Source organism: Mixophyes fleayi, chromosome 5 (assembly GCF_038048845.1).
Source record: "Mixophyes fleayi isolate aMixFle1 chromosome 5, aMixFle1.hap1, whole genome shotgun sequence".
NCBI lineage: Eukaryota > Metazoa > Chordata > Amphibia > Anura > Limnodynastidae > Mixophyes > Mixophyes fleayi.
Window position 1 is genome coordinate 142,469,162 of NC_134406.1, and position 23,149 is coordinate 142,492,310.

General features: G+C 41.1%; 1 protein-coding gene across 2 annotated transcripts in view; it reads right to left on the reverse strand.

Annotated features, from left to right (window-relative positions):
• GABBR2 (gamma-aminobutyric acid type B receptor subunit 2) overlaps window positions 1-23,149 on the reverse strand; it is a 683,104-nt gene that overhangs the window by 193,919 nt on the left and 466,036 nt on the right. For both annotated transcript variants that reach the window (XM_075212899.1, XM_075212900.1), the window contains exon 12: window positions 12,163-12,270. In XM_075212899.1, coding sequence (XP_075069000.1) covers window positions 12,163-12,270 — 108 coding nt within the window. The remainder of the gene's footprint in view (window positions 1-12,162; window positions 12,271-23,149) is intronic.

Sequence of the window (23,149 nt, forward strand, 5' to 3'; positions counted from 1 at the left end):
TCCTGCTGAATACCAGGGGCACGTTAGATTCCGCACCTTCCTCTGAGTTGCGCCAACAATAGCAGGTACCTTACATAGTTGTGACACACGTTTTTTGGTCAATTCTTTTAGACCAGACCAGATGTCAATATTTTGTGTTGAATCATCTGCAAGTTTTTTCCTAGCAGCAGTAGAGTGAGAAACTGAAGAAGGAGATACCGTCCAGTTACGTAACACTTGACCTGTCATCTTGCTCACCAGGAGCTCCTTGCATCTCTTCAGATCTGGGTCAGTTGGAAACAAAGAGAAGACATAGCTCTTAAACCGAGGATCAAGCACAGTCGCCAAAATGTAGTGATCCGATTTCAAGATTTTGATAACTCTTGGATCCTGGTGAAGCGAATAAATTATTTGATCTACATGTTACGAGGAAGGTATCTGCACCTGCAAGTATTGGCACAACTACACTAGGAGGCGCGGAGTCTAACACGCCACCGGTTTTAACCAGGGACCCCCGCAAGGAAGTTTGGACTTCGCGGCGAACAGCGTGCAGGTCGCGGCTCTCCCAGGTAGCTACTTGCGAAATGATGGAGATAATCGTGGTCGTACAGGCAGGAGTCAGAACCAGAAGGGCAAATATGGTACCAATTCAGGAAGCGAAGAATAGTCAGCAGGCTGAGGTCAAACCGGAGAATACTATGCAGGACAATAGGAGGATCCAAAAGCGAAGTCAGTGAGAGCTGGGTCAGTAACGAAAATCAGATGGAAGGTATGCTATATATATAAATATATCAGGTCCGCTGGAGGCTAGATTACTAGTTGCTCTGGCACCCTAGTGATGTCAGATTAGGTCTTATATAGTAGGTGACCGTCTCTCATTGGTGGGCGGTGGTACGGCGGTCAGGCGCGCTGACCACCGACCGGAAGTTCTACTGCGTGTCCCGTCGCTATGGCGACGGACGGCATGCTCACCCAACCGCCGGAGAAGGGTCCCCATTGCTTAGCAACGGGGCGCTCCGACATAATCAGGCATCCGTCCCTGCCTAGCGAGGAGGCGCGGGAACGGCGTCTGATAGTACCCCCCTCCTCACAATTGGGGGAAACATCGGATAAAGAGCGCCGTTTAAGGAAGGTGGCTAACAATCGTGGGGCATGCAAATCTTCTATAAAAACCCAAGACTTCTCCTCCGGTCCGAAGCCCCTCCAGTGCACCAGGTACTGTAAACGTCCTCGGAATTTACGTACAGCAAGAACCTGACTAACCTCATATTCGTCCCCAATAGTGGTTGGAATAGCTTGAGGAACAGGAGTGACCTGAGAAAATTTGTTGAGTACCAGGGGTTTAAGGTGGGAGATATGGAAGGTGTTATGGATCTTCAGCACAGGAGGGAGTTGGAGTCTAACAGTAACTGGGTTAATCACCTGAATTACTGCAAAAGGACCAATAAAGCGGGGTGCCAGTTTCATGGAGTGAACCCGTAGTCTCTTCTCAAATTCCGAGTGGACAACCACACCTTGTCCCCAATCTGGAGGATGGGCACAAGTCTATGATGATCAGCGGAAGACTTATAATGACGTCCCGATTTTAGCAGGTTCTGCTTCGTGGAAACCCATAGTTTAGCCATATCTTGAGTCATGGCATGGGCGGCAGGAACTGTGGGAGGTGGGGAAGAAAAAGTGGGGAGAATAGGATGGGTCCCATACACAGTAAAGAAGGGTGAATATCCAGAAGAAGAATGCCTACGATTGTTATGGGCAAATTCTGCCCAAGGCAGCAGAAGACTCCAATTGGACTGGTTGTGTGAGGAAAAGCAGCGGAGAAATAATTCCAAATCTTGATTTACCCGCTCAGTCTGGCCATTGGTCTGTGGGTGATACCCAGAGGAGAATTTAAGAGCAATACCCAAATCTTTGCAAAAGGCCCTCCAGAAACGGGAGATGAACTGCACGCCACGGTCAGAGATTATCTCCTGAGGGCAACCGTGGGGGCGAAAGATCTCTTTGATAAAGGCTTGAGCTAATTTGGAAGCTGATGGAAGACCCTTTAGTGGAACGAAATGGGCCATCTTGGAGAATCTGTCCACTGTTACCCAAATGGTGTTGAAGCCACAGCTGAGAGGTAAATCAGTGATAAAGTCCATCAAAATGCTAGACCATCAGGGGCGAACGGAGGATTGTCGGGGGGGGAGCTTCCCCCCCGACCCAAAATAAAAACCACCCCCCGCGAAAGCTGCTGCGCATGCGCAGTAGCTCCGTTTCTTCAGCGCTGTCCTATACAGCAGCCACGGCGCTGTCTAAGAAGCGTCCGTGGTGGTGCTGTTTACACTACAGCACCGCCGCGGACGCTTCTTTGACAGCGCCGCGGCTGCTGTATAGGACAGTGCAGCTATAGCGGCCACTTAGTTAGCGCCGGGGGGGTTCTGGAGACTCAGAAACCCCCCCTGCGTGCGCCACTGACCATGGATGATCAGGGATCGCGAGAGGTTGTAAAAGTCCTGCGGGAAGTTGCCTAGGTACCTTATTCTGGGCACAGGTAGTACAAGAGGCTACGAACTCCTGAACATCAGTACGGACAGTAGGCCACCAATATTGTCAAGATAGCAGGGAGAGGGTCTTCTCTGTAGCGGCATGACCAGAAAATTTAGAGACGTGTGCCCAACAGAGCGCCTTCAGGCGTAGATGAGGTTCCAGAAAGGAGCACCCGACTGGAGGTGTACGAGTGATAGCCACAATGCAAGAAGGTTCAATCACCGGAGGAGGTTCAATAGTAGGAGGAGTATCGGAGATGTCAAAAGAACAGGAGAGAGCATCAGCCTTGGAATTCAGAGTACCAGCACGGTAGGTGAGTTTAAGATTAAACCGAGCAAAAAATGAGGACCATCTGGCTTGACGGGGGTTTAGACACCGAGCATCCTGAAGGTAGATGAGGTTCATGTGATCGGTAAACACAGTAACTGGGTGGAGAGCGCCCTCCAGAAGATGACGCCATTTCTCAAGCGCGGATTTCACTGCGAGTAACTCTTTATCTCCAATGCCATAGTTAGACTCGGAAGGGGAGAAGTTCCTCGAGAAGAAACCACAGAGGAGAAGTTTCCCAGAAATAGACTCCTGCGACAGAACTGCCCCAACACCAACTGAGGAAGCATCAACTTCGACTAGGAATGGTCTGTTTTGATCGGGCTGAGCAAGTACAGAAACGGAAGAGAAGGCCTTCTTTAGTACTTCAAAGGCAGAGACAGCCTCTGGGGACCAAACCTGAGGGTTGGCTGACCTTCTGGTCAGGGCGGTGATGGGTGCGATAATGGAGGAGAATAGTGGTATAAACTGTCGGTAGTAGTTGGCGAAGCCAATAAATTTTTGAATAGCTATTAGTCCCACAGGTCTTGGCCACTTAAGGATCGCAGATAACTTTACCGGATCCATCTGCAGACCAGCCCCCGACACAATGTAGCCCAGGAAGGGAATCTGTGGCACCTCAAAAACGCACTTCTCGAGCTTGCAGTATAGCTTATTTGTGCGCAAGCGAGATAGGACCTCTTTTACATGAGAACGATGGTTGACCAAATCGGTGGAAAAGATTAAGATGTCGTCTAGATAAGCTACCACCGAGACGTAGAGGAGGTCTTGAAAAATCTCGTTAATAAAAGACTGGAACACAGCAGGAGCGTTACACAGCCCAAAGGGCATAACTAAATATTCAAAGTGTCCTTCTTTAGTACAGAAAGCGGTCTTCCACTCGTTTCCTAAACATATACGAATAAGATTATACACCCCCCGCAGGTCCAGTTTGGTAAAGATCTTTGATCCAGCAATCTTGTCAAAGAGTTCAGAAATAAGTGGCAGCAGGTATCTGTTTTTGACGGTAATGGCATTCAATCGCCGATAGTCAATACAAGGCCGTAAAGTGTCATTCTTCTTTTTAACAAAGAAAAATCCTGCACCAGCAGGAGAGGTAGACTTCCTGATGAACCCACGCTGTAGATTCTCGGAAATATAAGTAGCCATAGCAGAATTTTTGGGTAGAGATAATGGATAGATTCTGCCCTTAGGGAGTGGTTTATCTGGTAGAAGTTCATTAGCGCAATCCCAGGGATGGTGAGGAGGAAGGGTCTCTGCAGCGGCTTTGCAAAACACATCCTGGAAGGAGAGATATGGAGATGGTAAGTCAATCTGAGGAGACGTCAAACGACAAGGAAAAGAGGACTGACCAGGTTTGAGGCCAGACAAACAGGACTTGAAACATCGGGGACCCCAAGAGGTAACCATCACACGATTCCAATCAAATTGGAGAGAGTGAAGCTTGAGCCAAGGTCATCCTAGAATGAAGGCATTCACAGAGCGAGGGAGAACCAAGAACTCGATGACTTCAGAATGTAGCACCCCTACCGTCAGCCGAATTGGAGTGCAGGTATGGGAAACCGACCCGTTGGAGATCCGATTCCCATCTACCGCGGTGAGGAATAACGGCTGAGGCACTTTTAGTGTAGATAATTGGAGTTACGATGCCAGTGTGGCAGAGATGAAATTCCCGGCAGAGCCGGAATCCACATAGGCTAAGGTCTCAAAGGGGCCGACAGGAGCATCCAAGGAGATGGGCATGAGGCAATCAGTGCCAGAAGTAGAGTAGGGAGTAGTAACCCCAACTCCTAAGCCGGCCTCCCTGCCACCGACTAGGAGGGGGCATTTCCCGGTCTCTTGGTTCAAGAGGATATAACATGACCAGGGTCTCCGCAGTATAAACAAAGATTTTGCTTAAAACGTCGCTGACGTTCCTCAGGTGTTAGTCGGCCGATCTGCATTGGCTCCTCCATAGGCATGGGATTCTGGAACATGGGAGCGAGGCGAGTAGAAGTCCTTCTGGTGGAGGAACGTTCCACAGTACGCTCCCGAAAGCGTAGATCTATGCGGTTGCATAGAGAGAGATCAAGGAATCCAGATCCGCCGGAAGTTCTCGTGAGGCTAATTCATCTTTAACTCGATCTGCCAGTCCTTGCCAGAATGTCGCCACCAAAGCTTCATTATTCCAACTGAGCTCGGGGGACAGGGTGCGGAACTGAATTGCGTACTGACCGACTGTCAGAGATCCCTGGCGTAGGTTTAAAAGGCTGGAAGCCGCTGAAGATACACAACCAGGCTTATCAAAAACTTTTCGGAATGCCTCAATAAACGAAGAGGCACTAGCCAACATAGGATCATTCCGCTCCCACAAGGGGGAGGCCCAGGCTAGAGCTTGTCCGGACAATAGAGATATAATGAAGGTCACCTTTAAGTGTTCCAAGGGAAAGGATGCTGGATTGCACTCAAAGTGGATAAGACACTGATTAAGGAACCCTCTGTATTTCTTGGGCTCTCCATCAAATTTATCCGGCGTGGGAAGTTTTAACGAAGCAGTAGAGACCACCACGGGAGAAGATGAGGTTGCGGCGGCAACAGAAGTCGTCACAGGCACGGCCTGAGTAGAAGTCACGGAAGTCTGAAGTGAGCCAGGTGGAGTAGAATGTCACGAGCAGATGGTTCACCAGGCGTTTTGGTTGACATGGCCAGAGCAAGCTGTCACGAGGAAGGTATCAGCACCTGCAAGTATTGGCACAACTACACTAGTAGGCGCGGAGTCTAACACACCGCCGGTTTTCACCAGGGACCCTCGCAAGGAAGTTTGGATTTCGCGGCGAACGACGTGCAGGTCGCGGCCCTCCCAGGTAGCTACTTGCGAGATGATGGAGATAATCGTGGTCGTACAGGCAGGCCTTTCTTAATGCCATGGCTTGTGGAGTAAGCGTGGATGGCTTTTTGCTGTTCCTCCATCCGCAGAAGCATATACAGGATGGAATTTTACCTTGTCACCACCACTTGCTTCAGTTGGTGGCAGGACAAATTAAATTGATCTTGTAGCTGCTGCAATTTCCTACATGCAGTTGCCGAATGCCGGAAATGTCGAGATATTTCCGGGCCACAGACAGCATCTCCTGCACATCCCTGTTATTTTTTAAAAAGCTCTGCACCACCAAGTTTATTGTTTGAGCAAAACAGGGAATATGATGAAATTCACCCAGCTGTAATGCTCTCACAATATTGGTAGCGTTATCAGAAATGACATATCCTGAGGAGAGTCCAAGCGGGATAAGCCATGTTGCAATGACATCCCTTAGTTTTTGCAACAGATTGTCAGCTGTATGCCGCTTAGTGAAGCAGGTGATACACAGAGTAGTCTGCCTCTGACAAATGTGATGCACTTGGGTACATGCTACTGCTGTTCCTGCTGGTGAAGGCGAATCACCAACCCAGTGGGCTGTCACAGTCATATAATCTTTACTTTGCCCAGTTCCGCTTGTCCACATAGCTGTGGTGAAGCGTACAGTGGGTGGAATGGCATTTTGTAGCCCAATAATTACATTTTTACGAACCTTCTGATAAAATTGAGGAAATTCTAGTGAAATGGTGTTGTGATGGAATTTGATAACGGGAACACAAGACCTCAAGTCACTGTCTAAAACCAGCTGCATTAATAGTGGATATTGGATTCAGATCTAATACTAGCATAGTCACCATGGCGTCTGTGATCCGCTTTGCAACTGTGAGACAGCTTTCATACTTGTCTCCTCTTGCAAAGGATTGTTTAACAGTCAATTGATGTAAACTACTAGTAGTCTTTTTCTTGGTCTGCTTCTGAGATGAAGATTCACCCCCAGCAGCAGCAGTAGCAGCAACAGCAGTTGGACTAACGCTCAAGAATTCTTCTGAGGAATCCAGGATAGTGGATGAGTCATCTAGCCTTACCAACCTGGATGCAGTACTTTCTCCGATTGCTACTGAGGATATTGATGAGGATGGTGTTGTGGGGATAGATTGCATGCAATGGGATGTAGCTGAGAGAAGTGAACTAGCTGATGATGGACTGCTTGTTGTTATTTTTTTAGCATAAGTTTCTGACTTTTCCCAACAGCTTGCCATGAACTCGCTTCAAATGGCGTAACATGGATGAGGTTCCTAGATGGTTAAAGTCCCTATCTCTACTGACTGTGGCCTTACAAACGCTACAAATGGCTAGACAACTATTGTCAGGATTTGGGTAAAAATAATTTCACATATAAGAGGTGGATTTTTTGGTCTTATGTCCAGGCATGACAATGACCTTCTTATCACGTGCAAGAACTGCTTCCACTGGTGCAGGTCTTACACAAACAACATTATCCTCATTAGCGCCCTCGTCAGCTACACAAATATCCCCCTCATCCTGTTGCAATTCCAAAGTGGCATCCTCAATTTGTGTATCACCGGCTATACTTGGGCTGTTCAGGCACATACCTGCAGAAATGCTGAAAGGGGCCTTCTTTATGGGTACACTATCAAAATGGTCAGGATTACACATAGCACACTCTGAATCTGAACATCCATTTTCCGCTAATGCCTTACTGTTTTCTTCCAGCTCGGCTATTACATGTAAAAGTTTTTGGACACCACTTTTGGAGTCCCAATGACAAGGTCTTGCTTGGTCATGACTGACCTTACAAGAAGATGCCTGAGTGACAGTTGCAGAACTAGCACTCATAGAGAAAGGCGAAGGCCTAATTTTTCCTTGCCACTGCGTGTGTAAAATGGCATGTTGGCAATTTTTTTTTCTGCAGATAACTTTGCCTCGATTACAGGTCTTTATTTCTTGACCAAGGTGAAAGGTATTTTTTTACATTTTGGTTTCCCTGACTTACAAACACTATGCACTATAACATAGGCCTTACCAGATGACATTGAGGGATTACTATCATCATTACTGGTACCAGCAGCTGCTTGGTGCTCCTGCTCTTCTGTGCACTGCTGTGAATTGATAGCACTGTACACTTTGAATGCAAATTTAGAAGACCAAGCCTGCCAGCGCTAGTATTTGTATTTCATCAATAACAATTAGCAACTGATCAATGGAGTTCACCTCTTTGTGTGTTACCTATATAATACCGTACAATTTGACTGCAAGTTAAGAAGACCAAGCCTGCCAGCGCTAGTATTTGTATTTAAGCAATGACAATTAGCAATTGAGCAATAGAGCTTTCCTTTTTGTGTGTAACCTATATAACACCGTCCAATTTGACTGTAGGTTTATACCAAGCCTGCCAGCCCTAGTATTTGTATTTCAGCGATAACAGTTAGCAATGGAGCAATAGAGCTTTCCTTTTTGTGTGTAACCTATATAACACCGTCCAATTTGACTGCAGGTTTATACCAAGTCTGCCAGCCCTAGTATTTGTATTTCAGCGATGACAATTAGCAATGGAGCTTTCCTCTTTGTGTATAACCTATACAACACAGTACAATTTGCCTGCAGATTTATACCAACTCTGCCAGCCCTAGTATTTGTATTTCAGCAATAACAGTTAGCAATGGGGCAATGTAGCTCCCCTGAATGTCACTGTAGACCTTGAAGAAACTGAAGGAGGAGATGTCGCTGTGTCATGTACCACTTGAGCTGCCAGCCCGCTGAATAGGAGCTCATTGCATCTCTTGAGATCTGAGTCAGTTAGAAAGAAACAGAAGACATAGCTCTTAAACCTATAATAAAGCACAGTTGCCAAAATGTAGTGATACGATTTCAAGATGTTGATGACTCTTGGACCCTGGCAAAGTGAATTAAGTACTTCATCTACAATTCCAATATAGCTTTGTTTCATTTCCTCCTACAATTTCTCTAGCTGCTTCTCAAAAAAGTCTAATTAGGGGAATCACTTGACTCAATCTAACAGTGTCTGCACTCTCTTCACAGGTGACTACTTCGCTGGACTAAAGTACATTCCCCCTCAAATTCTATTCTTCTTAGAGCTGCTGCATTCTCCTACATGCTGTTGCAGAATACCGAAAATTAACTGAAATATTTCAGGACACAGACAGCATCTCCTGCATGTCACTGTCATATCTTTAAAAAAGTTCTATACCACCAAGTTGATTGTGTGAGCTAAACAGGGAATGTGATGGAATTCCCCCTGCTATAATGCTCTAACAATATTGGTCGCATTATCAGAAATCACAAATCCGTAGGAGAGTCCAAGCAAGATTAGCCATGTTGCAATGTCAGCCTTTAGTTTTTTATCATCATATATTTATTTATATAGCGCCACTAATTCTGCAGCGCTGTACAGAGAACTCATTCACATCAGTCCCTGCTCCATTGGAGCTTACAGTCTAAATTCCCTAACATACATACAGATTGAGAGAGACTAAGGGCAATTTAATAGCAGCTAATTAACCTACCAGTATGTTTTTTGGAGTTTGGGAGGAAACCGGAGCACCCGGAGGAAACCCACGCAAACATGGGGAGAACATACAAACTCCACACAGATAAGGCTATGGTTGGGAATCCAACTCCTGACCCCAGTGCTGTGAGGCAGAAGTGCTTACCACTAAGACACCGTCCTGCCCACAAACAGGTTGTCAGCGGTATGCCTCTTAGTGAAGCAGATGATACACAGAGTAGCCTGCCTCTGAAAGATCTGGCGTTGTTTGTTAGATGATGCTGCTGTTCCTGCTGCTGAAGGCGATTTACCAACCCAGTGAGCTGTCACAGTCATATAATCTTTAGTTTTCTCAGTTCTGCTTGTTCCCATATCTGTGGTTAAGTGTACACTGGGTACAATGGCAGTTTGTATCACATTTATATTCTTTTTTGTAACCTCCTGGTACAGGTGAGGAATTGCTCTTCTGGTAAAATGGTGTAGTGATGAAATTTGGTAACAGTGACACAAGACCTCAATTAACTGTCTAAAACCAGCTGCATTAATAGTGGATAATGGACGCAGATCTAATACTAGCATAGTCACCATGGTGTCTGTGATCCGCTTTGTGACTGGGTGACAGCTTTCATACTTGCTTCCTCTTGCAAACGATTGTTTAACAGTCAATTGTTGAAAACTACTAGTAGTCTTCTTGTTGGCCTGCTTCTGGGTTGAAGATCCACCCCAAACAGCAGGAGCAGCAGCAGTGGGCCTAACACTCAATGATTCTTCTGAGGAGTTCTGGATAAGGGAGGAGTCATCTTGCATTAACAACTTGGATGTAGGCCTAACTCCGCTCACTTGTAAGGATATTGATGATGAAAGTTTTGGGGGTGTAGATTGCAGGTGCTGGGATCTAGATGAGAGAAGGGAGGTAGCTGATGCTGGACTGTTTGTTGTTATTTTTTCAGATTTTCCCAAGAGCTTTCCATGAACTCGCTTCAAATGGCGTAACATGGCTGAGGATCCTAGATGGTTAAGGTCCCTACCTCTACTGACTGTGGCTTTACAATGCTACAAATGTCTAGACAACTGTTGTCAGAATTTGGGTAAAAATAATTCCACAGATAAGAGGTGGATTTTTTAGTCTTATGCATAGGCATGACCATGGCCTTCTTATCACTGGCAAGATCTGCTGCAGTCTTTGTTTGAAAGTGTATGAAAATAATATTGTGACCTGTGAGGTGGTCAAAATTAACTGCAAATGACTTGAAATTAGTATTATTGAGGTTAATACTAATAATGTAGGGGGGGGGGGAAACAAAATTATGTGATTTTAGCAAAAAAAAAAATAGGGATTTTAGAAAAAAAATAGGGATCCAAAACCAAAACACGCAAGGGCAGTTTTGCCAAAACCAAAACACGAAGTTAATCCAGATCCAAAACCAAAACCAAAATCAGAACACGCGGGTCAGTGAACATCTCTAGTATTTATAAGCATCTTATAAGCAGGTTTATATTCACACTAGTTTTTCCATCAATATCAGCTGGTTTTAGGATTGCCATTTTGTGAATTACCACTCACAAACATAAATTATAAAACACTGCATGGACCAATACAGTTGTACCAAGCCTTGCAATGAGAAATGAGGTTGCATTTAAAGAAAAGTGCCAAAAACAAATATTTTCAGGAACAGAAATCTTAGTTGTGACACACTATATATCACGTGACCAATATAAATCATATGTTACAATATAAATGGCAATGCAAAACAATAAATAATTTATTGAGTATATTTTTCAATTAAAACATTTTATATTTCAGTAAGTAAGCACAAGGAATGTATCAGTGTAGTGAAGCAGTAAGGAAATAGAACTTTTTACAAATGTGTATTTTCTACTAAACCATGTTTCCACGGAAACCTTCTGGGCTCAGGTAAATATATTTTTCTTATGAGAAAATGTAAGTGGCAATATGTGAAATAAGAGTTTGTGCTCTTTAGTCACAAATGGGCTAACAATGGGTACATGTAGAGTCAGTTGTATGTCTGTTTTTTGTGTGTATAAGATGTGCACCAAGAAATATTGCACTTGCTACTCCTTAAGTGTGGTGAGGCAGAAGGGTGGAGGGAGTGGGTGAACAAGCATAGGCCAAGTAAGTCATGCTCACGTAACTGCGGCTGAAGTAGAGCTGGTCGCAGATACGTCTGTCAGGAGGCATATCTATTACGGGTGCTGCAGAGTTGGTGCAATAAAATGCAATGATGATGATTTCTATAAGCACTATCTAGCTGCTTCTTATTGGATGATTGTGCATTAAACCGCCCAATCAATAGTACTTAAATTATTAGTGTTGCACCTATATTATATGAAGTTGTGGATGTCTATTTGCATTAGTTGATTTACATTTACATTTGCTCTACTGTAGGAAAGAAGTTTCCAATTTGATTATTAAAGGGGGAAAAATAGTTTGTATTTAATTTAGCTTCATTTATTTTGCATTTGTGTATGTATGTAATTACATTTATTGTGGAATATATGGCTTTCTCATTTATTGATAATACTGTTTAGGCACTATTTTCTCTTGTGTATATGAAACTTCATTACAGTATTATGTTGTGTACAAATAGGGCAATGCAACTTTTTACTACTAACACTATCAAGCCATATCTTTACACTTTCCTTACGCTAATTTGGTGCATAAGTATCCACACTTTTTACTCCTGATGTACACCTGACGCAAATGCTAGTGTTGCGCAGCTGGATACATCTTTAGATGCGTCCGACTGAACAAATGCGCTTTTTCTTGCATGCGTTTTTTCCTACGTACGTTCAGGGCACAAATGTGTCCAACTATACAATATTACTAAATGTTCTATAGTTACCCTGTAATGCAATACAATACTTAACAAGACATACCACTGAAATATGTATATTTCTTTAATAGCCTTTTATTTAAGTATTTACTGTACATGAAACAACTCACCTTTTTCTTCATTTTTACATTCTTAAAAATAGCATGAACTCTCCACGTTTTAGCAAACATTGCCCCAAAAGCTGTTGTATAGCCCACAGTTAAAATCCACGTTCTGACCTTTAAACAGATAAAAAAAAATAGACATCAGAAGGTAGTGCAAATTTATTTGTATTTTTTGAATGAATACAGTATGCATTCTGGCATCACTATTTCTGAGAAATGGAATTTTTATTCTAAAAATCAAATCAAACATTTATGTATAATGTTACATTTGATCTTTTTACTAAGAGCAGATCCTATTTGATATATATTCTCACTAAGGAGGGGAATTCAATTAGCCACAAGATTTTTACAGAAATCTCAGCTGATTTTTTCCTTGCAACCCATAGAAATATGTTGAAAATGAGCGGAGATTTTACCATAGTAGCATTAAAAATGCTCCTCAGAACATCACAACTAATTGAATTCCCCCATAGGAGTAAATTTATCAAAGACTGAAATTGAGTTTTCTTATAAATAAAGAAATAGAAAATAAATACTATAATAAATTATGTTAGGTTCTCTTGTTTATAAAGCAAATAAGATGTAAAATTATTGCGTAAGTTGTAACATTCAAATTCTAAATGCTACATTAAATTGATATTTTGTGTAGTGAAAAAATAAATGGCGAAGCAGGTGTAGACCAATGTACCAAAATGACAAGTTCCTGCCAGCTGACCTGTGTCAGAACCCGATTTGAATGTTTGCACATTATATTATAAAATTGACTTTTTTTAAAAAAACGTTTGCAGTCACTTTACCCTTCACTTCACTTTTTGCAATTATTTAATTTTCTGCAAAATAAATAAGGGAAAAATCAACTTGACAAAAAGACCCTTTGGAGAGGAGCGTAGGGCAAAGGAGAAGAAGTGGCTTTAGGGGCTGAGACTAAGACTTAACAGTCGTTTATTTATGCCTTTTGTACTGAAATTTCAATTTGATATGGGAAATTAGATGAGAGGTAAATTGAGTTAACCATCTATCATTTTATATATATATATATATATATATATATATATATATATATATATATATATATATATATGTGTATACATACATACATATGTATAACAGAACAGAATAGAAGATATCTGAGATAAATATGTGAGCATAAGAGTAGACATGTTCCTACAGTGCTTGTCAGTAATCCCATTGAAGAACACAGTCAATCAGCCACTTTTAGACAGAATATGGCTGATAACAGACAACAAAAGAGTATACTCAATTGCCCAGTAAATGTCAATAGAACATCAAACATCTCCCAGTCTGTTAAGGCATGGAATATTTTACGTATAAGCTTATGAATGTTAATAGGAGGTCTTTTTTATAAGGCAACTTGGCACTAAGGTTTAGTGGTACTTTAAGTGAAACATTTAGGAAGGAGTTAAAACATACAGCAGGTAAAATAAGTATTGAACACATCAACATTTTTCTCAGTAACTATATATTTAATGTAGCAATTGTAATGAAATTTATACCAAATGTCAGCAACAACCCTTGCAATCCACACATGCAAAAAAAATCAAACCATAAATGTCCATAAATTAAGTTTTGTATAATAATATGAAATGACACAGGGATAAAGTATTGAACACAATGCCTGAAATTTATTCAATACTTTGCACAAAAGCCTTTATTGGTAATGACAGCTTCAAGTCGCCTCCTGTATGGAGAAACTAGTCGCATGCATTGCTCCGGTGTGATTTTGCCCCATTCTTCAAAGCAAATAGATTTCAAGTCTTGAAGGTTCCGTGGGCCTTTTCTATGAACGCTGATCTTTACTTTTTTCCCATAGATTTTCAATTAGATTCAAATCAGGTGATTGTCTAGGCCATTCTAGCAGCTTTATTTTCTTTCTCTGAAACCAACTGAGAGTGTCCTTGACTGTGTGTTTGGAATCATTGTCTTGCTGAAATCTTAACCCTCATTTCATCTTCAGCATCCTGGTAGATGGCAGCAGATTTTTATCAAGAATGTCTCGGTACATTTTTCCATTCATTCTTCCTTCAACCATATGCAGTATGCCAGGACCGTGTGCAAAAACACAGCCCCACACCATGATGTTCCCACCTCCAAACTTCACTGTTGGTAAGGTGTTTTTAGGGTGATGTGGTGCCATTTCTCCTCCAAACATGGTGTGTATTATGGCATCCAAAGAGTTGAATTCTATATATACACTATATTCTCCCAGTCTTTCACAGGCTTGTCCAAATGTTGTGCAGCAAACTTTAAACGAGCTTCAACATGTTTTTTCTTCAGCAAAGGAGTCTTGCATGATGAGCGTGCATACAGGCCATGGCGGTTGAGTGCATTACTTATATTTTTCTTTAAAACAATTGTACCTGCTAATTCCAGGTCTTTCTGTAGCTTTCCACAAGTTCCAGATTATGGCCCCAATAGTGCTCACTGGAACATTCAGCAGTTTATATATCCTTATGTAACCTATGCCATCAGTATGCCAACATATATGCCAACAATAAGGTAGCGAAGGTCTTGAGAGAGCTCTTTGCTTTTGCCCATCATCAGATGTTTCTTGTATGACACCTTCGTAATGAGACACCTTTTTATAGGCCATCAGTTGTGGCTGAACCAGCTGGCAGGATTGCTTTCTAATTACTGATTTCAGCTGGTATCTTGGCTTTGCATGCCTTTTTGCACCTCCCTTTCTTCATGCGTTTCAATAATTTTTCCCTGTGTCATTTCACATTATTGCACTAAATTATATTATGGATTGCAAGGGTTGTTGCTGACATTTGGTGTAAATTTCATTATAATAACCACATTAAATATATATTTACTGAGAAAAATGTTGATGTATTCAATACTTATTTCACCCGCTGTATATATACCTATGGAAAAAAATTTGCAAAAAATAGCCCTACAACACACGCACACCTATTTAGATATAGAATAATAATATATAATGGTATATAATACAAAAATAGCACTAGCTTACTGCTAAGAGATGTGGGGAACAACTGATATCTAAGGTAGCAGAATAATAATTGTAGCTGGTAGTGGGGAAAGTGTGACATATAAGACAACTTTATCTGATTAATCATTATCCCAAAAGCAACTAAAGAATTTCTTCCACAACATGTTCTTTAACTCATAAAGGTCTAGCTATTATGACTTCCACAAACCATTTCTTAGTTGCTCCTCTCATACACTTACACAAAGTAAACCGAGAAGACACTATAATATAATAATACGTTTCTGTTTATTAGCTATACTTGAGTGAAAAATGCTGTCTCTTGGTGAATTCTCAGTATCACAAAAATATCCATATTATGCATTTAAACTCAGTGGATAAATGCATAGCTCAAGGGGCTCAATGGACTACTATGTAAATGGTATTACCAAGAAGTTCCTTCTCCTCAGAGGCATATTTACATATTGTGCTTAAAGAGTAGCTTATGGTCTTGTAAAGTATGGGTGTGCAAATGGGTGTTAATTCATTCATTCTGTTTTCTCTCCATTCCGTTTTTAGGAGAAACATGGATGCAGTGCACATGGCTATGCTTGCAAGGTGGGTATTAGAGCAGAGACAGGAACAAGTAGAACACACTTTACTTTTACTGTCCCTACTTTGTCATTCACTTTAGAAAGAGAGCAGTATACACTACACCTGCACCTGTCCAAAGAGAACAATGATCTTTATGTGAGATCTCCAGCTATCATAAATAAAAAGGAGAATGAAATTAATTAATGCCTTACTCTTCTCAATGCTTAGAGAGGCACTTCATATAGTGACTAAAATGTTTTATCCTAAACTGAGGAGTCCAACCAAGGATGAAACAAGTTAAATTGACTCTGGTGAAAATAGAGCCTACATAAAACATGAACTCATGTGTATGAGAGAACGTACAATTTAGTGGAAAAAGGGCAAAGCTGAGACAAAAGAAGCCAGTCTGGTTCAGAGTGGAGTTTGAGACAGTTGTGAGGTTATAAAATAATGGTTTTTTACTTTTAATTAATTTAAAGATTTGAAGGGTGGGCGTAAGTGTAGTCGGGTATGGTAGGAAAATTCCATACCTGGGAGATGTGTTTTAGATGGGAGTAAAATGTGGATATCGGAGAGAAGGCGAGATAACAGGTCAGAGGTATATCTAAGAAGGTATGAGGGAGAGTGCTATCTGCCGGACCCACCGGCATTGGTCTTTTAATGTTGGCATTGGGACTGTCAACATATTTATGTCGACAGGTTAACTGCCGACATTTCCACTGTCGAAATTTAGTACCCTATCTGTGAGGGGAATGCCAGAAAAAATTAGGTTGCAGAACTGAAGGTAGGAGATTATGACAGAATGTATAAGTGTTTAGGTTGTATTTTGGGTATGGAAAAGCCATATTTTATCAATATTTTGAAAGTAGTGGTAACAGGACAAGGAATGATACTGTATGTGTGGAGTAAAGCAGGATAGAATCAAGGTGACATCAAGACAGTTGGTTTTGGAGACAGAGGAATTAATGGCGCTGTTGATGGTGAAGGAGTTCTGAGGTTATGTGGTGACTCTGGGTGGAGGGGTAAAATAAGGTTTACTTTGGACAAGTTCAGCTTTAAGTACTGTTGAGACATCCATCTGGAGAATAGCAGAGAGTCAGTTGGTCATACAAGATAGTAGAGAATGGTCAGGAGAGGATAGATAGATAGATTTAGGTGTAATCAGCATAGAGGTCGTACTGTAGATGGAATGAGTAAATTAGTTCAACAAGAGAAGAGTTGTATAGAGAGAAAAGCATGGGGCCAAGAACAGACCATGTGGGACACAATGAGAGTAAAAAAGAGGATATGCCAGAGGTAGACATACTGACGGAGCAGTTGGATAGGTGTCAGGATCTGCCTCTGTCTGCAATACATCAACTCCTCTTTTGATGCTGATTTTACTGTATCAGATCCTGCCTGTAAGGCTTTAAGCCCTCATCACTTGTCTTGGATCCTGAACACCTGTGCCTGACCTTTATAGTCTGCCTTTTCCAGCAGACTGGTGCCAGTTCATCAATTGTTGACTTTTCCTAGTCTCACTCTCTGTACTCCTGTGATTTGTACTGATTTATCTCCTTTCATCTGATTCCTAATTGGCTTATCTTTTTGTACCTTTTCTGTGACCTTGACTTTTGCTTCATTGACATTGTTTCTACTTGCTCCTTGGTACTGCATGTTTCTGACCCTGGCTTGCTGACCATTCTCCTGTGTACGCCTTCCATAGAGTCTCCTGCTAACTCCTGTGGATTAACCAGGATCTGCTATAACTGCTAAAGTGTCAGCATTCAGTTCCTGCTTTCTCCTGAGGATATTCCAGCATCCAGCTTCTGCTGCAGACAACACACATGTAAGCCTTCAGTTTCTGTCATTTATAGACTGTGACTTGGATGATTTTTCTATATGCAGTGTCTGCTACAGCTGCTACTTGAGCAACACTGAGTTCATGCTGTTTATTCAGTGCAGTATTTGTTTCCTATTGTTGCAAATACCACTGCCAATATGCACTGTCATTGTATTATTTATTTAATTGAACTTTGTATCTGTTATCTGTAGTGCCTATGGACTTGTGTTATCTGTATTTACCACTGCATCAAGTTATTTACCTATGTCGTTCTTGTTTTAAATAAAGAACTAGCTAGACTGCTATTCTTAATTTTCATAGATTCAATCTCATCAGGCTCAGTACCAAGGGATTGGCGAATAGCAGATGTGGTGTCGTTGTTTAAAAAGGAGACAAGATCACAACCACGGAATAATAGATCTGTAAGCCTGACATCAATAGTGGGGAAACTACTGGAAGGTATATTAAAGAATAGTATTCAGGATACGTGGTGCGTAATAAAATTATTAGTGGGAATAAGCATGGATTTGTGAGGGATAGGTCATGTCAAACTAATCAAATTAGTTTCTATGAGGAAGTAAGTGGGAACTTAGACTAGGGCAGCACAGTAGATGTGGTCTACTTAAATTTTGCAAAAGCCTTTGATACAGTGCCACACAAGAGGTTGGTTTACAAAATAAGGGAACTGGGTCTAGGAAACTACATTTGTACTTGGATCAGAAACTGCTTAGACAATAGGGAACAGAGAGTTGTGATAAATTGAACATTTTCTAATTGGTCAAAAGTTTTAAGTGGAGTACCTCAAGGTTCCGTGCTGGGGCCACTCCTTATTAATATATTTATTAATGACCTTGGTGATGTAAATTATAAATTATGTAAATGATGTAAATCTATAAATTAAATGGTATTAATTTAGGGGAATCTATAATGGAAAATGATTTGGTAGTGCTCGTAGACAGTAGACTTAGCAATAGTGCTCAATGTCAAACAACAGCTGCAAGGGCAAATAAAGTATTGGCATGTATAAAAATGGGCATAGATGCAACGGAAGACAGTGTAATTTTACCACTGTATAAATCGTTGGTAAGACCTTATCTTTAATATGGAGTACTTTTCTGGCCACCACTCTATAAAAAAGATATTTTGGAACTAGAAAGGGTTCAGATAAGGGCGACACAATCAATAAAGCGTATGGAGTCAGTAAGTTATGAGGAAAGGTTATCCAATTCAGGCATGTTTACTTTAGAAAAGAGGCGTCTAAGGAGATATGATTACTATATACAAATACATTAAGGGTCAATACAGAGAACTTTCATGGGAACTTTTTATCTCAAGGACTATACACAGGACATGCGGTCATCACCTAAGGTTAGAGGAGAGGAAGTTTCACAAATAGCAAATGAAGGAGTTCTTTACAGTAAGGACAGTGAAAATATGGAATTCACTGCCAGGGAAGGTTGTGCTGGCAGATTCAATAGATATGTTTAAGAAAGGGTTAGACAAATTTTTTGCGGAAAAGTGTATCCAGGGATATGATCGTTAATTAAAATGAAGGATATAGAGAAAAAATAGGACTGCAATATTGGGTCTGGAGGGATTTTTCCCGATTGAAACAGATTGGCAGTTGCTTAATCTGGATCAATTTCAAATATAAGTGAGGGATCGCAGGAGATCCAAAATAGGTTGAACTTGCTTGACTGGTGTCTTTTTTCAACCTCATCAACTATGTATGTATGAATGTATGTAACTCTGTTTTCAACAACTCTCTCTGATGGGAAACCCATAGGTAGGAAATGAACCAGCAATGAACTGTGTTACAAAGTCCCATGTTGTGAAGAGTAGAGCAGGAGAAGAGGATGATCAAATCTGTCGAAAAGCAGCAGAGAGGCCAAGGAGGAGGAGTAAGTGAACCTTAGACTTTGTTGTAAGTAGAGATGGGCGGGCTCGTTTCCCCGAGAACCGAACCCACCCGAACTTTGGGTATCCGAGTACCGAGCCGAGTAGGCGGTACTCTCCCGCTCGTTCTGAATCCAAATCGAGGCTGAACGTCATCGTGACGTCGTCGGATCTCGGGGCTCGATTCTCGCGATGCTTGAAGATTATAAATACACGCTTCCATAGCAATCCATCGCCATTTGACAGAGGGAGAGAGCAGGGTGTAGTCACAGGCTGATTAGAGCAGGGAAAGAGAATACAATATTCTGATTCCAATTGTGCTAACAAAAATCGCTAGAGAAGAGAGGAGGATAGAGGATTTTTTTTTCTTTCAATATTTGGCACTCAAAGTGCTTTTTGGGTGTCCCCCATTATTTTGCCTGAATATTTCTGGCTGTCAAAATTACTATCTGTCAGCAGTATCTTACCAAACAACTTTTAGCACTCCACAGTGCTTTTGGGGTGTCCCCCATAATTCTGCATAAATATTTCTGGCTGTCAAAAGTACTATCTGTCAGCAGTATCTACCAAATCATTTTTTAGCACTCCCCAGTGCTTTTGGGGTGTCCCCCATTCTTTTGCATTAATATTTCTGGCTGTCAAAAGTACTATCTGTCAGCAGATTTAAAAAATAATTTTTAGCACTCCCAAGTGCTTTTGGGGTGTCCCCCATTCTTTTGCATTAATATTTCTAGCTGTCAAAAGTACTATCTGTCAGCAGATTAAAAAAATAATTGTTAGCACTCTCAAGTGCTTTTGGGGTGTCCCCCATTCTTTTGAATTAATATTTCTGGCTGTCAAAAGTCATATTTGTCAGCAGTATCTAAAACATTTTGTAGCATTACAAGTGCGTTGGTCTCATAATGGATTCTAAGCAGTCCACATATGAGCAGAATCAGCAACCAGGTTCTGTCACCAGTCCTGATGGTAGTGTTCCCAGTACGTCATCTGCGAAAGGCGATGTCAAACTACACAGTCTTTTGAAATCAGTCAAAAAAACACACACCCAAAAAAAATGTACCGTGTTGAAGCGCAAAAGAAGTGTAACTGAAGAAAAGTTAAGTGCGGCTAAAAATTGCCAACATGCTATTCTATGCACACAGTGGCAAAGAGAGAATGAGTCCTTCACCTTTGTCTATTAGTGGCAGATCAAAAAATGTTACCGAGCCTACAAGTGGTGCAAAACTACTGTTACGGGTCAAAGCCGAGCTGCAAGATAACAGTAAGGCATTAGAGGATAATGATAGCTCTGAATTACAAATGACACCAATCCCTGTGGAGAGTCCATCCATCAGTGGGATGTCTAATCGTGAGCATTCTGTTAGTGTACCCATAAAGAGGGACCCTTTCAGCAGTTCTGCTGATGTGTGCCTGAACAGCCCGAGTGTAGTCGGTGATACACCAAGTGAGGATGACACTTTAAAATTAGAAGAGGATGAGGGGGAAATTTGGGTAGCCGACGAGGGCGCTGATGAGGATGCGGTTGATTGTGTAAGTCCTGCGCCAGTTGCAGCAGGCAGACCACAAGAGTTTGACATCTGGGTTGGTTTGAATTTTTTGGTATTTTATACAAGTGGAGGGGGGCCTAGAGACACAGAAACCAAACTGTCTTTTTCCATTTCAATTAGAATTGTACAGTCTATAACGGCTGAATTTTTTGGTATTTACAACAACTGGAGGGGGGCCTAGAGAGACAGAAACCAAACTGCCTTTGTCCATTTCTTTACATATTTAAGTATAAGTGTAGGGTGTAATATACATCCAAAGACGATGGCTGCATTGCCAATATTCATAGATGGAGAGGGAGACAATCTGGTTTGTGTGTAGAATTAATGAAGGCCTACCAGGAAATAAACTGTTTTCTGAATAATTTATTAGCTTTACAATTACATTACTTATCCTAGAAACAGGTGGAGCACTAAATTTGGGTTTTTTAGGGCCAAAAACATAGATTTTTAATGAAAATAGCAAAACAAAACCAAAACAAAAACCAAAACACGCAAGGGTGGTTTTGCAAAAGCAAAAGCAAAACACGAAGGTAATCCAGATCCAAAACCAAAACCAAAACCAAAACACGGGGGTCAGTGAGCATCTCTAGTTGTAAGTAGATTTTTGTTCAATTTTGTGAGGGTTGCCTAGTAAAATGTTGTGGGTGGAAGCACGATTGTAGAAAGTCGAGAAGGGAGTAAGGAGAGAAGGCAAGAAATCAGTTGTACACATGTCACTCCAGTAGTTTTAAAGCAAAGGGGATGAGAGTATTATGGTGGCAGTTTGCGAGAGAGGCTAGGACAAGAGATTGCTTCATTAGGAATGGTGAGATGGTTAAAGAAGAATGAGAATATACTAGTGGAAAGAGACAAGTTTAAAAGTTTAGACAGAGGTAGGCATGCCGTACACATGTGTATTGGCAGGTATATTATGACATGAAAATGTTTGGAAATGACTATCAAATGGGCTTTCTCTGAAATACTATTAAATGAGCCTTTAAATTTCCTTACTGCATTTTGGTTCTAATTTCTGTTATTCTGAATAAGTAGAGAAAATACACTTTGTTTTTACAATAAATGCCAACCTCATCAAGCTCATTTGTATTGCCAAAAAATGTTCTTATGGCCAACGTCAATAACACTTTGGCTGCTGGAATCCTCCAGCTAGTAAGTACACCAACCATCTGGTATTAATCATGAATAACAATTTGTTGTTGCAAATTCATGACGAAGCTCTTCATGTCAATTAACATTCTGATGCTATTTTCCTGTGCAACAGAAGGGATCATTTTTCTCTTCTTGTTCTGTCTCCTTTACAGAAAATAAATCAATGTTATTTGTAACAGTAGGGTGTACTACAGTATTATCAGAAACAAACTTTGTATCCCACTTAAAGTGAACCTATGTTCCCATGCAACCCTTGTCCATAAGCCTATAAAAAAATGTTATGTTATACTTTTAGTTTACTGTATGTTGGAACTATTCATATTTTCCCAGAATCTATAGCAGCTGGCTCTACTATTTCTCTGTATGAGTTTTAATTTCAAGTGATATAATCTTAAGTAAGTGATCTGCATTATGACTATATGACCATAGTGAGTGCCATGTGACTATGAATATGCACTAGCTTAAAAATAGCAAACTGTCATGACGAAGAATCAAAGCACAGAATAATAATGCTGTAAAAAGGTGATTGGCGCTATTCACATTCTTCTATAATCTGTATCTGGAGCATAATTCTTTTTCTGAACCTTTATGAGACAGTAGCATTAAACGTTATTTTACAAATAGTTTTCTTTAAATAAATTCATGTTTTTTCTTACCATTCTACAACAAAACTAACTAAAAAGCAGAGAATATTAGGCAAGGGGGTATATATCTGGAAGGAGACTAAAATGTTTGGCTTCAATTTTGCCCAATTCTTTAGTCCCTATAGTCCCATAACAAATGTATATCCTCAGGGTACCTACAGATGTGCTAAATTTCTGCAGGTCTAACTGAAGCGCAAAAGGTGTATGCTACGAGCAAAATACTTACTACCGCACCCTTAGTCCAAAATAGTAATAATAATAATTATTATACTAATGGCAGCACTATAACAGTGGTGTTATATACTACTGTGCATTTAAAACCAGAAAGTTCAATTAAGTGGTACTAAAAACACTGAAAGTTGGCCTTTATTATCAAAGTAAATCAAGTGGCTTGATA